Source organism: Moschus berezovskii, chromosome 7 (genome assembly GCF_049115385.1).
Source record: "Moschus berezovskii isolate FMDL1 chromosome 7, NW_MosBer_1.0, whole genome shotgun sequence".
Lineage (NCBI taxonomy): Eukaryota > Metazoa > Chordata > Mammalia > Artiodactyla > Moschidae > Moschus > Moschus berezovskii.
In genome coordinates, this window is record NC_142466.1 from 79966320 (window position 1) to 79981641 (window position 15322).

The 15322-nt window shown below is 41.5% G+C and overlaps 1 protein-coding gene across 1 annotated transcript in view; it reads left to right on the forward strand.

The window, feature by feature from the left end:
- DOCK5 (dedicator of cytokinesis 5) overlaps nucleotides 1-15322 on the forward strand; it is a 270685-nt gene that overhangs the window by 149235 nt on the left and 106128 nt on the right. The window contains exons 12-15 of the mRNA XM_088838043.1: nucleotides 2730-2872; nucleotides 5389-5514; nucleotides 12184-12308; nucleotides 14881-14979. Of these exons, the coding sequence (XP_088694169.1) occupies nucleotides 2730-2872; nucleotides 5389-5514; nucleotides 12184-12308; nucleotides 14881-14979 (493 nt within the window). The remainder of the gene's footprint in view (nucleotides 1-2729; nucleotides 2873-5388; nucleotides 5515-12183; nucleotides 12309-14880; nucleotides 14980-15322) is intronic.

The window sequence follows — 15322 nt, forward strand, 5'->3', positions numbered from 1 at the left end:
TCAGTGAGAAAAGATGATTGTCTCGGCCAGTATAGAGCCACTACCACAGATCGGTGTGATAAACTGAGAATTCCAGAAACTAGACCCAGGGATATTTGAATTAATGTGATTTTATTAATAATAAGTAATGGGTTGGCCAAAAAGTTCGTTCAGGATTTTCTCCTGAAAATGTAAAATGTTATGGAAAAATCCCCTAACAAACTTTTTTGACCAACCCCAATAATATGGTTATATTATTTTTTAAAATTATTTTTAAATGATATTAATTTAAAAATCAGTGGAGAAAGATAAGCTATGCAAAAGCTGTTGTTCAAGATTAGCCAACCATTTCAGAAACGTAAGTTAAATCCTCATCTCCCAACTTAAACCATTGTAAATTCCAGATGATAACACATAAAAGGGTAAGAGCCAACAATCTTAAAGTACTATAGGAAAATAAAAGTTTTATACGATGTGATGTGTGGGAAGTCTTTCTGAGTCAAATACCAGAGATTTGACTGAAAAAAAAAGAAATTGATTTAACCACACAAAAATTTTGAACAACTTATACATAGAAAAAATTTAATAAAATCTTGGCAGTTTGCTATGTCTTGTATGATACAATAATTATTAAAATACATAGCATAGACATGAATATATAAACTATGAAAACATGCTTATGATAAAGATAATTTTCATATCTATGAATGTTGTTTCTGCTATATATACAGATATGATTAGGCACTGTGTATATATGTACTAGGAGCAGCATTCGTGACTATGAACTGTTAGTTATTCAGCTGTGTCTGACTCTTTGTGACCCCATGGACTGTAACCCACCAGGCTCCTCTGTCCATGGTATTTCCCATGCAAGAATACTGGAGTGGGTTGCCATTTCCTTTTCCAAGGCATCTTCCCAAGCCAGTGATCAAACCCGGGTCTCCTGCATTATAGGCAGAACATTATATGAAATACTATATGGTAACATGATACAGTGGCTTCCCCAGTGGCTTAGTGGTAAAGAATCCACCTGCCAATGCAGGAGACACAGGTTCGATCCCTGGGTTGGGAAGATACCCTGGAGAAGGAAATGGTAACCCACTCCTGTATTCTTGCCTGGGAAATCCCATGGACAAAGGAGCCTGGCAGGCTGCAGTCCATGGGGCTGCAAAGAGTCGGACACAACTTAGCGATACAATATTTTGTGTGTATATATAAATAATCGAGGCAGCATTCATGGACATGAAAATCTGCTCCATACAAATAATATAAATAATTGTAGAACAGGAGCAGTGTTATGGATATGAATTGTCTCGAATGCATTTCTCTGTATTTGTCTCACTTTATGAGGTGGGTTTCTGGTTTGGTTATGTGCCTCCCGCTTTCAGAACCAACTCTTTCTAGCAGTTGAGCTGAAACAGTCCTCATATTGTCTCCAGTACAGAATAATACAAGCTTTGAGTCTCTGAGGAGCCCAGCCCTAATTTGATTACCACTCACTTTGCAGCCAGCAGCCACTTTAAAGCCTTCACAATGCAAATCATGGCCTCTGACATTGAACTCCCAAGATTTATGGCAGACCTTTTGTAACTTAACCTCAAAAGCTTTACAGCAATTGTATTGGGAGAGTTTTATGCATATATCCTGCTAGACTGAGAGGGTGTCACTTGAAAACAACGCATTCTGCAGCAATCCCACTTTTTAGGAACATAGTGCAGTGTAGTGGTGGTGATTTAAGTCCGTGTTCAGGTCTTGGACCCCATGGACTGTAGCCTGCCAGATTCCTCCATCCATGGGATTTCCCAGGCAAGAATACTGGAGTGGGTTGCCATTTCCTTCTCCAGAGGATCTTCCCATCCCAGGAATTGAACCCGGTTCTCCAGCATTGCAGATGGTTTCTTTACCTACCGAGCCACCACGCTCCTGTACTGCAGTATGCTTCCTGTATATTGTCAGCATACAGGTCTGAACCCTGCAGAGCAAGCTGGCCTGTGTGTTGTGGACAAGAGACCCAAACCACAGCAGAGAAGACTGGCGACCATTGTCCTACACAGGCTGATAGGGAGTTCCCAGTAGTGCTTGTGCTTCCCATAGAATGAGGTCTGTGCTTCCCTCTTTGATCACCCTGTAAGAATCTCAGCCTGATGTGATTGTTAAAGTGAGGCTTCTTTGCTGGTGCCTGTGCTGTTGCAACCCTGTATATAGTTCATCACCACATGGGATTCTACAAACACCATCCATAATCGATTGCATACGCACCACTCTTGTACACTGAGTGTTGGCAGTAGGTGGGAGCTTACAAAGCATGTGTTTTCAGGTCTTATTTCCTTACAGATGAAGAAACTGAAGCCTGAAGGGGAGACTCCGGCAGAGCTTACTGTCAAGTAGAACCAGAACTGGGGACTGGCTCTCTTGCCCCTACTTCCACCCTTCTTCTACAGTCCCATTCCTGCAGCCTCTCCCACCTTGAAAAGCACATCAAGCACTGCCTCTGGTTTCAGTCTTACCATTTGACCTTCAGTTTTGTTTGTTCTTGAGTTTCTTTCCCCCCCCTTTTTCCCCCCAAATCATTTTGAGATGAATTTGCTAAGATAGGCACCCAGTGGGAAAATAAAGATGGAAAGTATCCTGTAGTTAGGTTGCTTTACTGTTTATATTTTCAAATGCTAGGCCCATCAGACCCAGCAGTATCTGAGGCTCTGCTGCAGAGACTTCCTTTTTGTCTTACCGGTTATTTCTCATTTTCCCAGAATTGCCATGGAAACATATATCCGACAGAGGCAGCTAATCATGTCGCCCCTGATAACATCCCATGTGATCGGGGAGAATGAACCACTCACGTCAGTCTTGAATAAAGTGATAGCAATCAAAGAAGTGAATCACAAAGGACAAGGTACTCGGCCCTATGTATCAAGCGGGGAGGGGGCTCTGGTGGGGCTCGGGAGTGGTGGCGCTCAGAGCCCTTGGACTCTGGCCGTTTCATTATCTTTCTCTGATATAAAACAGACCCTGTTGGGGACTGCCCACCTCAACTTCCAACTGACACTGACGGCAGTTCAGACTTGAGAGCATTGGCTTGCAGCTTTATTTTGTAAATTCTGTAGAACGAATTCTCACCTGATGAGTCTCCTCACTTTTGTCTGCTCTATGATCCCAATGCTCTAAATTAAGGCACAAAGAAAAAGAGTTTTGAAGATAATTATGTTCCACTCTCTGTATAGGTGTATCCCATTACATTTCCAAAAACTGAGAAGAAAGAGACCAAAGTCATGTAAATGTATATGATTTCATATAAAATAATGGGCTTTCCAGCAAATCGTTTTTTCCTACCTCCGTATGTCATTTTGTTGACTTAGTTTTAACTCTGAGGAGTTTTGCTGATTAAAACTAAATTTTAATTCAGGTAACAAGGGAAAATAGTTAAAATTTAGATACCAAGGTGGTGATGATTGGGGGTCAGTTTTTGAAGATTGAGTTACTTTTTTTAAAAAACCACCTTGTAATTGTCTTCTGAAGTGGAAGCAATTAGGAAACGTTATTTTTGGCATATTTAGTTTGCCACGTATTGACAGTTACGCTGAGTGAGAAATAGATGTGAGGAAACACAGATGCTAAAGATGAGTAACCAGATGTATTTCTGTTGTTTTAGAACTCCTAACCTAAGGATATAATTTGTTAGAGTGGAAAATTCTTAAACTAATTAGATTGCTGTGTCTGTATAATTTTTTTTATCAAAACTGTAAGACAATATTCCTTCTCTTCCTTCCTAACAAAATACTTTTCAAATGTTTTCATGCTCTTCATAAATATTTTTTGTGGCTGTGTAATATTCCATTGCTTGGATTATTTTTTTTTTTTCTTCCCAAGCATGGAATCCCCTAGGTAAATACTTAAGTACTTTCTAGTTTGTCACCATTATAAATTTAAATAACTCTGGTATGACTATCTTTATATATGAAGATATATACTATAAAAGATACATACTGCTGCTGCTAAGTCGCTTCAGTCGTGTCTGACTCTGTGCAACTCCATAGACAGAAGCCCACCAGGCTCCCCCGTCCCTGGGATTCTCCAGGCAAGAACACTGGAGTGGGTTGCCATTTCCTTCTCCAATGCGTGAAAGTGAAGTCGCTCAGTCATGTCCGACTACTGGCGACCCCATGGACTGCAGCCTACTGTCCATATACATGGCAAGAGTACTGGAGTGGGTTGCCATTGCCTTCTGCAAAAGATACATACTGTCTTTTTCATATTTAGGACTATCTCCCCAAGAAAATTCCTGGAAGTAGGATTTCTGGATCAGATGATGGGAATAAGCTTATGACTGGAGACGCACATCTTATCAGAATGCTTTCCATAGATGGGCACTAATTACTATCTGCCTGCTTGGCAAACTGATGTTTAAAATTCTTTACCTGATTGAGGGGTGAAAAGTTGACTTTTATAACTCTATTGCATTAAAAAAAAATGACAGTGAATTATCTGGCACTCATATGTATTTATAATTTTCTAAAGTTTTCATTCTCAGTTTTTGTAAACTCTTTGTATACTAAGGGTAATAGTCCATCTACTTAGGATGCATACTTTTTAGTTTCTGGTTAGCCAAATATTTATAAACTTCTTGTATTTCTTGGTGAATTGTATATTCATGTTTTGTTTATTTGTGATCTGAATATTTTTCATCTAGTGAGTATAAACTCATAATTTCTTGTAAGTATTTTGTCATGCCTTTTATAGTTGTATTTAGTGTATGGTATATGAAGTATACCTTTTGTTTTTTATTGAATATCAAAATTTCAGGTTGTATAGATCATTATTTTGCTTTTGTGATTTCTTCATTTGTTTCTTCGAAAAATTGTTCAGAAAGATGTACACTTATTTTTTAAATTTCTGGTCTGTTTTTCTATTATCTTATACATTAGGAATTTATTTTAGTGAAAATGTGTGGTGAGAGGTTTGATTGATTCTGCTCTGAGTAGGATAGAATATTCCACTACATTTATGGAATTGATCCATTGTTTGATTATTTGTTATGTCTCTTTTGCTGTATGCTTAATAACTGTATATAATAGTACTTGATTTCATTGTTTTCATTGATTTATATATCTTTACTGCTAATATCACTTATTATTATAACTTCACAGTATTTTGGTATCTGATAGGGACCATCTTCCCCCTACCCCCCAGAGCAAATGGCTGTTTATCTCTCTGTCAAATTCTCAAAGAAATCCTACTGTGCTTTTGTTGGGAGTGTCATTAAAATTCTAAGTTAACTGGGGAGAATTGATGTCTTTACAGTAATGTATCTGTGTATTAATACCAGGCATATATTTTTCTTAACATTTGAGTGTGCATTTATTATATAGATCATAACAAAGTGCTAAAAATTTGTCTTTTTTTTCTTTAAAGGACTTTGGGTGTCCTTGAAGCTATTGCCAGGAGACCTCACGCAAGTTCAGAAAAATTTTTCGCACTTGGTTGATCGATCCACAGCTATTGCACGGAAGATGGGCTTTCCTGAGATAATCCTTCCAGGTAAATGCTTTGCTTGATTAACCTTTTATGTATCCTTTAGGACTTTCTTTGGCAACCCACTCCAGTGTTCTTACCTGGAGAATCCCAGGGACAGGGGAGCCTGGTGGGCTTCCGTCCAGGGGGTCACACAGAGTCGGACACGACTGAAGTGACTTAGCAGCAGCAGCAGCAGCAGGACTTTCTTCCATGTAGCCATCACTTTAAAAAACTTTTTTTTATTCAAGTGTAGTTGCTTTACAATGTTGTGTTAATTTCCACTGTACAGCAAAGTGAATCAGCTATACCTATACATATATCCCCTCTTTTTTGGATTTCCTTCCCATTTAGATCACCACAGAGCAATAAGTAGAGATTCCTGTGCTATTCACAGGTTCTCATTAGTTATCTGTTACACATAGTATGAATACTGCTTGCCTAGAGAATTCCGTGAACAGAGGAGTATAGTGCGCTACAGTTCATGGGGTCACAAAGAGTCGGACATGACTGAGCGACTTAACACACACATGCACAAATAGTGTATATACATACGTCAGTGTCCATCTGTCAGTTCATCCCAACCCCTTACCTGTCTGGGTGTCCATATATTTGTTCTCTATGTCTGAGTGTCTATTTCTGCTTTATAAATAGGATTATATATAACAGTTTTTTCCAATTCCACATACATGTATGAATATGATTTTTGTCTTTCTGATTTACTTCACTCTATATGACAGTCTCTGGGTCCATCCATGTCTCAACAAATGACCCAATTTTTTTCCCTTTTTCCGTTTTATATATGTACCACATCTTCTTTATTCATTCGTCTGTTGATGGACATTTAGGTTGTTTCCATGTCCTGGCTATTGTAAATAGTGCTGCAGTGACCATTGGAGTGCTCTAATGGGACCCACGAGGCAACTTGGATCAAATTTCATCGTTTACAAGTTGCAGTTTCTTAGAAAACCACCCAGTATGCAAGCCCAAGAAAGTGCTTTTAAAAGTAACTCAAAATTTTCTCTCTGCTTTCTCTTCCTTTATGTTCTGCACAAGTCCTTCTGCAACACTTTGTAGACCACCCATTAAGTAGCACTAAATAGCACAGGTTCTTTGCCCCGAGAATCACTTGTTTCATCTGTGTGTGCCTCTTCTCATGATGACATCACCAACACTGTGGGCTCCTTGACAGGAAACTCCAGCAAGGTGCCCACTCAGCTCAGACTCAGCTGGACCTTCTACTCCATTGGCTTTAGCTCTAGCTGTGTTCTTGGCACTCTCCTTACTTGTGGTGATAGAAATGTAAACGTTTTGCAGTTTCCTACTGTAGTTTCATCTTTTTTTCCACCACGTGATCTGGATATGTATTCTAGGGAATTCACTAATTTGACCCATTTACTTCCTTGATCATTGTAGTGATAAAAGAACATCATCCCCTTGAGGAACTTTATATATGTGTATTATATAAAATATATATTATAAATATTAAAACACAAATATGTTGCATATTCATTAGAAAAAAATATGAATAAACAATCTTTGGCATGTTAGAAAAATTCTTGAAAACCAAACTGTTATCTATTTTATAAAAATTCAGGTTTTTAAAATTTTTGTTTATTTAATTTAGCTGCCCTCCAGAGCATGTGGGATCTTAGTTCCCTGACCAGGGATTGAACCGGTGCCCCCTACAATAGAAGCACAGATTTTTAACCACCGGACCACAAAGGAAGTCCCCAGGTTCTTTTAAACTAACTGAAGCTCTTGTTCCTCCTTGGTGAAATTAAGGAGCAGTAATAATTTGATGGGCTTCCCTGGTGGCTCAGTGGAAAGAATCCGCCTGCCAATGCTGGAGACACAGTTCAAGCCCTGGGTGGGGAAGATCCCCTGGAGGAGGAAATGTCAACCCTCTCCAGTATTCTTGCCTGGGAAATCCCATGGACAGAGGGGCTTTGTGGGCTACAGTCCATTGGTTCGCTAATAGTTGAACACGACTGAGACTGAGCGTACACACAAAGTAATTTGATGGCTTCACGCGTTTGTGTACATAGTATTAAAAGAATACTTGTGGAATGAACAAATGAAAGAGTTCTAGAATGGAGATCACCTTCTTTGCTAGCAAATAGTAGTTTTCATCTGCTTCATCCTTTTCAGAGCTGTTTCACCTTAATACATTTTCATCAGCATTCTTGGAAAATGTCTTCTTGCTGTTTATAAAAATAAGTATTGGTATTCTTCCTGTAACTGGTGGCTGTTTTATTGCTTCAGCAAGACCGAAACCTAAAACAATGAAATAGATGAGTTTTTTCTTTGGACAAAGTGAATTTACCTTTGAAATCTGTCTGGAAAGAGTCCTTCTACTTAATAGTATTAGTTCATAAACTGCCAGGGCTATAATAGACTTTAAAAATCATCCAGAATGATGGTTCTCAAATATAAGTCTTTGGTTCAGCCAATCAGGATTACTTGGGTAACATTAAAATACAGATTCCCAGACTTTCCCAGACTCTGATTCAGTTTGTAAGACCTGGGTTCTCCAGGTTGTTGTTTAGTCACTGAGTCTTGTCCGAGTCTGCCATCCCATGGATTGCAGCACACAAAGCTTCTCTATCCTTCACTATCTCCTGGAGTTTGCTTAGACTCATGTCCATTGAGTCGGTGGTGCCATCTCATCCTCTGTCTCCCCCTTCTCTGCCCTCATTCTTTCTCAGCATCAGGGTCTTTTCCAATGAGTTGTCTCTTTGCATCCGGTGGCCAAAGTATTGGAGCTTCAGCATCTGTCCTTCCAATGAATATTCAAGGTTGGTTTCCTTTAGGATTGACTGGTTTGATCTCCTTGCTGTCCACGGGACTCTCAAGAGTCTTCTTCAGCACCACAATTTGAAAGCATCAGTTCTTCAGCATTCAGCCTTCTTTATGGTCCACCTCTTATATCCATACATGACTACTGGAAACATCATAGTTTTGATTGTATGGACCTTTATTGGGTTCTCCTGGGGATTCTGGTAATTGGCCAGGTTTTCAGCAGTATGTAAACCGTGAACTCCCAGATGTTCAAGCAGGTTTTAGAAAAGGCAGAGGCACCAGAGATCAAATTGCCAACATCCGCTGGATCATGGAGAAAGCAAGAGAGTTCCAGAAAAACATCTATTTCTGCTTCATTGACTATGCCAAAGCCTTTGACTGTGTGGATCACAATAAACTGTGGAACATTCTGAAAGAGATGGGAATCCCAGACCACCTGACCTGCCTCTTGAGAAACCTGTATGCAGGTCAGGAAGCAACAGTTAGAACCGGTCATGGAACAACAGACTGGTTCCAAATAGGAAAAGGTGTACGTCAAGGTTGTATATTGTCACCTTGCTTATTTAACTTATATGCAGAGTACATCATGAGGAACGCTGGGCTGGAAGAAGCACAAGCTGGAATCAAGATTGCTGGGAGAAATATCAATAACCTTAGATATGCAGATGACACTACCCTTATGGCAGAAAGTGAAGAGGAACTCAAAAGCCTCTTGATGAAAGTGAAAGAGGAGAGTGAAAAGGTTGGCTTGAAGCTCAACATTCAGAAAACAAAGATCATGGATCTGGTCCCATCACTTCATGGGAAATAGATGGAAAAACAATGGAAACAGTGTCAGACTTTGTTTTTTTGGGCTCCAAAATCACTGCAGATGCTGATTGCAGCCATGAAATTAAAAGACGCTTGCTCCTTGGCAGGAAAGTTATGACCAACCTTGATAGTATATTAAAAAGCAGAGACATTACTTTGCCGACCAAGGTCCGTCTAGTCAAGGCAATGGTTTTTCCCGTGGTCATGTATGGATGTGAGAGTTGGACTGTGAAGAAAGCTGATCGCCGAAGAATCGATGCTTTTGAACTGTGGTGTTGGAGAAGACTCTTGAGAGTCCCTTATACTGCAAGGAGATCCAACCAGTCCATTCTAAAGGAGATCAATCCTGGATGTTCATTGGAGGGACTGATGCTAAAGCTGAAACTCCAATACTTTGGCCACCTCATGCGACGAGTTGACTCACTGGAAAAGACTCTGATGCTGGGAAAGGTTGGGGGCGGGAGGAGAAGGGGACGACGGAGAATGAGATGGCTGGATGGCATCACCGACTCTGTGGACATGAGTTTGAGTGTACTCCGGGAGTTGATGATGGACAGGGAGGCCTGGCGTGCTGTGATTCATGGGGTCGCGGAGAGTCGGACACGACTGAGCGACTGAACTGAACTGAACTGAAGAAACATAGATCTGGGCCAACATCCCTCACTGGGGTCCTTTTTGTCACCATTTGGACAGGCTCCAGATTCTTCTTTAATTCTTCCCTCTACTGCACTTTCTGTTGTAGCTAAATTTGTGGAAGCAATTATATGCTGTCTGTTTCCTCACCTGTCAGTCTCTCTCTGTCCAGAATGGCTGTCACTGCTCACTAAAGATTACAGTGTCTCTATGTCCAGTGGATATTCTTAGCCTGATGATCGTCTCTGGCCAGCGTATGACACAGTTGCTCACTCCCTCTTTTGGAACGTTACCACACATTGTTGGTGACACCACACTCTTCTCTCTTTTTCTTCCCCTTGCATCTCTCCCGTGATTCCTTTGCTATCTTATCATCTCCGACCTCACCTTTAAATTTCGGAGTTCCTCAATATTTGGTCCTTATGTCCTTTCTTGGTTTGCTTGGGCTGCCGTGACAAAGAACCGCAGGCTGCGTGGCTTAAACAGTGGAAGTATATGAACTTCCTTGGAGGTCCAGTGGTGAAGACTGCTTCCAATGCAGCAGGTGAGGATTTGATCCCTGGTTAGGAAACTAAGATCCCATATGCCACGTGGTTTAGCCAAACAATAAAATATTAAAAAATGAAAGTATATTTTCTTATAGTTCTGGAGGCTGGAAGTCAAGAATCAAAATATCTGTAGGGTTGTTTCTTCGGAATCGTCTTCTTGGTTTACCAGTTGCCTCCTCCTTACTATATCCTCATACTGTCACCCCTTGATCTGTGTGTTTATCTATGTCCTAGTCTTAGAAAGGTATCAGTTATATTGGATTAGGGCTCACCATGTGACCCCCTTTTACATTAGTCACCTCGTTAACATGAATTTGAGGGAGGGGGGACACAGTTCCGTCTTTAACAGGTCCCCTTTCTTTCCTTCTGTACTCTCTTCTCTCCCTCGGTGATCTCATCCACTCCTTTTTTTCATATTTATTTGTTTAGCTGTGCTGGGTCTTGGTTGCAGCCTGGGAACTCTTAGTTGTGGCGTGAGGGCCCTCGTTACCTGACCAGTGATTGAACCAGGCTGTCTGCGTTGGGAGCTCGGCACTACCAGGGAAGTCCTCATCCATTCATTTGCTTCTGTGTGTTAGTTGCCTATAGATCCAGATCTCTAGTTCTAAGACCCTTCCTTTAATCAGACGGGGGAAGAGGACCTTCTCTTCCCACCCTCAGTTGGATCATTCTTTCTCTTTGTTTATTTCTTAACTCAAAATCTGCACCTGGAAGTTGTCGTCCTAAGCATCTGGGCCTGACACTTTTATTGTGTTTTATCTCAGAGAACAGCCCCTCATCCATCCACTTGCATAGACAATAAACCTGGAAATCACCCTTGACACCTCCTTTTCTTCACCTCACACAGGATTGCGGGAGAAGATCCACCAGTTTTCCCTTTGAAAGCCTTTCAACTCCACCCCGTTCTTTATCCAGTTGCAGCTCCCTAAATTGTAGCTACTGTCATTAGTTCCCTGGACAACTGCCATGTCTTCCTAACTGGTTTCCCTATTTCTGTTCTTTCTACCTCATTCTCCACACGGTAGCATGAATGGTCTGTTATAAATGCATTTCTGATATCATTACACTCCTTCCTTTCTGAAAACATGTCAATGACTTTTGTTTATATTTAGGATGAAGATGCAAATTCTTCTGTTGGCTTCAGGCAGGCTTATGTCTGTCTCCATAACCTCATCTCATACCAGATTTCCTTCCCTTGAAAGCATCATGGATATGTCTGCTGCCTCTGGGCCTTTGCACATGCTGTGTACTCTCCCTCCTACTCTCATTCCTCCAGTGTCAGCCCAAAGGGTAGATTCCCGCACCCTCCATTGATCCTGACTTTATAATCATGCATCTCATCAGATGATGGTCTAAGAATGCTTCTCTCACCCACCAGACTATAAGCTGCTTGAGAGCAAGGCTGGTGGGTGTATGGCTGACCGTTGTCTCCCAAACACCTGGCACGGTGCTTCATAACAGAATCTGTGCTCAGTCTGTTTTTTAAAGGAGTAAATGAATATTATTTCATTTCACTGTACCATAATTTATTCATCCATTTCTGTGGTTGGAAACTGAAGATGTGCCAAAGTTTTCACATTAACAAACAATACCACAATGAATATCCTTATGGATAAATCATTGCTCACATGTTTTTATTGTGGTATAGTTTATGTACTATATTATATAAATTTCACGTATACAACAAATAGCACAAAACTGTACTTCAGAGACACTGTGCTATGTATGGAGAGGTAAAATGAGGTAAGCTATTGGGCACAATACATATAAAAACTCCTATGTAGATAATTTATTACAAAGTCAGAGCATTTTATATTTTACATATAATTTACGTCTTATTACACTCTGAAATTTAAAAATGACTCCAGGTAGCACCACTCACAGGATGGTTGTTGTATTGCAGGAGATGTTCGGAATGATATTTATGTCACCCTGATCCATGGGGAGTTTGACAAGGGGAAAAAGAAGACACCAAAGAACGTGGAGGTGACCATGTCTGTACATGACGAGGAGGGCAGACTCTTGGAGGTTAGTGATGTTCCCAGTAGTCCCCACACACACTCCTTCACAGGACTTCAGGCCTGATGTGAATTGTTCTTCAATGTAGAGTGGATTTGGTGTTTCACAAGAAAAGAGTAGGAAGCCCATTAAATTTGTGATTAGCAGTTACCAATTTTATTAATAAATTTACATAGACTCTTAATTTTATTATTTCTCCTGTGCTGAGAAAGACCTCAAGCCACCAGGATTTCAGGTGTACCTTTCTGATTTAGCAATTCTCTCTCTCTTTTTATTGGTTTATTTTTGGCTGCACTGGGTCTTCATTGCTGTGCACAGGCTTTCTCTGGTCGCAGTGGGTGGGGGCTACCCTTTGTTGCAGCGTGCAGGCTTCTCGTTGCAGAGCACGGGCTCTTGGGCTTCGGTAGTTGAGGCACATGGGCTCAGTAGTTGCTGCTCCTGGGCCTGATAGTTGTGGTGCATGGGCTTAGTTTGTGCCAAGGCATATGGAATCTTCCCAGATCAGGGATCAAACGCATGTCTCCTACTTTGGCAAGCAGATTCTTTACCATCGAGCCACCAGGGAAGCCCCTGATGTAGAGGTTCGTAATCATTTTCAAGTAATTTAGACACTTTCAATCTGATAAGGTCCTCCTTTCAATCTGGAGAGTATAGGTCCTCCACCTGAGTGAACTGAACCAGTGGAGATGTACTGCTTAGAGCTGTTACACTGGAAGGGCTCTTGCTTCAAGGTCAGCTACCATGCTTTTTAGTTTTAGAGATCATCAAACTGCAGCCCAGAGAGGATAAGGTGTTCTCTCAGGGAAGCACAGGACCCAGAGGCGGGAAACGGACACAGGTGTCCTGACTTCCGGTCCATTGGTCCTCCAACAGAAGTTAAGTCTTGATTCTGACGTCATGGAGGAGGATAGGCAAGGGGTGGTCACGACAGGCTTTTACTGTCCCAGGTGACCTCTGGCTCCTCTTGTGTGAGCCGCAGTTACCTGCTGGGGAGTCCACTCCATTCACTGAGTGCATCGTGGTCGGGGCACAGCAGAGTACACCATCCGCCACTTCCCTGGGGATGTGCTCGTCTTCGAAGGAATCAGTTGTTTAAAGACAAGTTGTCCTCTGCACTGAGGGAGAAGCAGAATGCTGTGGGCCACAACGTGGGAGTGATTTCTTTGTGCTGTTAGGAGAGCCCTTTCGCCCCCAAGAGTTCAAGTACACATCTTCATGGCTTTGCTAACTAGCTTGGAAGTACCCCCACGGAGGCCTGACTCTGCTGAACTAAGTGGTTCCTTTCTAGGAAGAGCCACAACCCTAAGTTCTAGTGGATACACCACACCTACGTACCAAGTCCTTAAAACAAGAGTGTAGATAGGACCTCACAGAGCTTTATGTCTTCAACATGCTTAGCTCTGGGTCACCCTCACTAGACCTCCATTCCCTGAAAGAGGAAAGAAGAAAGGAAGGAAGGACAGTATATGGTTGGAATGGAAGAGAGAATAAAAGTTCCAGCAAAGAGGAATGTTAAGCTGGGTACTGGGTGTCTTAGCAAGTACGCATTGAGATGCTTGGACCCTCAAAGTGCTAGAAACTCACTGTTCTTTTTTTCTTTTAATATATAACTTATTTATTTATTTTTGGCTTTGCTGGGCTTTTCTCTAGTTTGTGGTGTGTGGGGGCTACTCTCTAGTTGGGGTGTGCAGGCTTCGCATTGCAGTGACGTCTCATGTTGCGGAGCACAGGCTCTAAGGCATGCGGGCTTTAGTAGTTGTAGCACATGGGTTAGTAGTTGCGGCTTGCAGACTCTAGAGCACAGGCTTAAGAGTTGCCGGGCTTAGTTGCTGTGTGGCATGTGGGATCCTCCCAGATCAGGGATCAAACCTGTGTCTCCTGCACTGGCAGGCAGATCCTTTACCAATGAGCCACTGGGGAAGCCAGAGCTCAGTCATTTTAATTTCTTTTATTGACATATGGTTGCTTTACAGTGTTGCGTTCGTTTCAGGTATACAGCAAAGTATCTATTCATACAGCATTATCTGTCGATCATCTATGTGTAGTCTTTTTTAGATTCTTTTCACATCTAGGTTTTTACAACATTATTCCATATAGTTCCCTGTGCGGTACAATAGGTCCTTGTTACCTGTTTTATATAGCGTAGTGCGTATCTTTTCATCTAAAGTTCCTAATTATCCCATTCTTCAGCCTTCCCCTTTGGAAACCAGGAGTTTGTTTTCTATGTCCATGAGTCTGTTTGCATTTTGTAAATAAGTTAATGTCTGTCATACTTTAGATTCCACATATGAGTGATGTCATATTTGTCTTTCTCTGTCTGACTTACTTCACCACTTAATATGACAATCTCTAGGTTCATTCATGTTGATGCAAATAGCATTATTTCATTCCTTTTTATGGATGAGTAGTATTCCATTGTATATATGTACCACATCTTCTTAGAAAGTCATCTCACTCTTCACGCCAGAGGAGCTTATGGATCAACTTATGGATGCCAGTGTAAGACACGCACTAGCCATGTGGAGTACCCTCAGTGTCTAGATAATATTATCACCTCCTAATTTTTTCTTTCCATCCAAAGAAAGCGATTCATCCTGGTGCTGGATATGAAGGCATTTCTGAGTACAAATCAGTGGTGTATTACCAAGTCAAGCAGCCCTGTTGGTATGAGACCGTCAAGGTGAGAATGTGCTATCAGTAACTTCTATCGTATGAAACCTCTTTTAGATTCCTTTCTTCTTTTTTAAAGTTAGGATATAGTTGCTTTACAGTGTTGTGTTAGTTTCTGCTGCACAATGAAGTGAATCAGCTGTATGTACACATACACCCCCGCCCTTGACCCTTCTTCCCACCCCACGCCCCTAGGTCATCCCAGAGCGTCGAGCTGAGCTCCTCGTGCCATGCAGCAGCTCCCACTAGCTGTCTGTCTCACACGTGGTAGTGTGTGTATGTCAGTCTCAGTCCCCTGAGTCATCCCAGCCCCTCTGTCCACACATCTCTTCTCTACATTGTGTCTGTTCCTG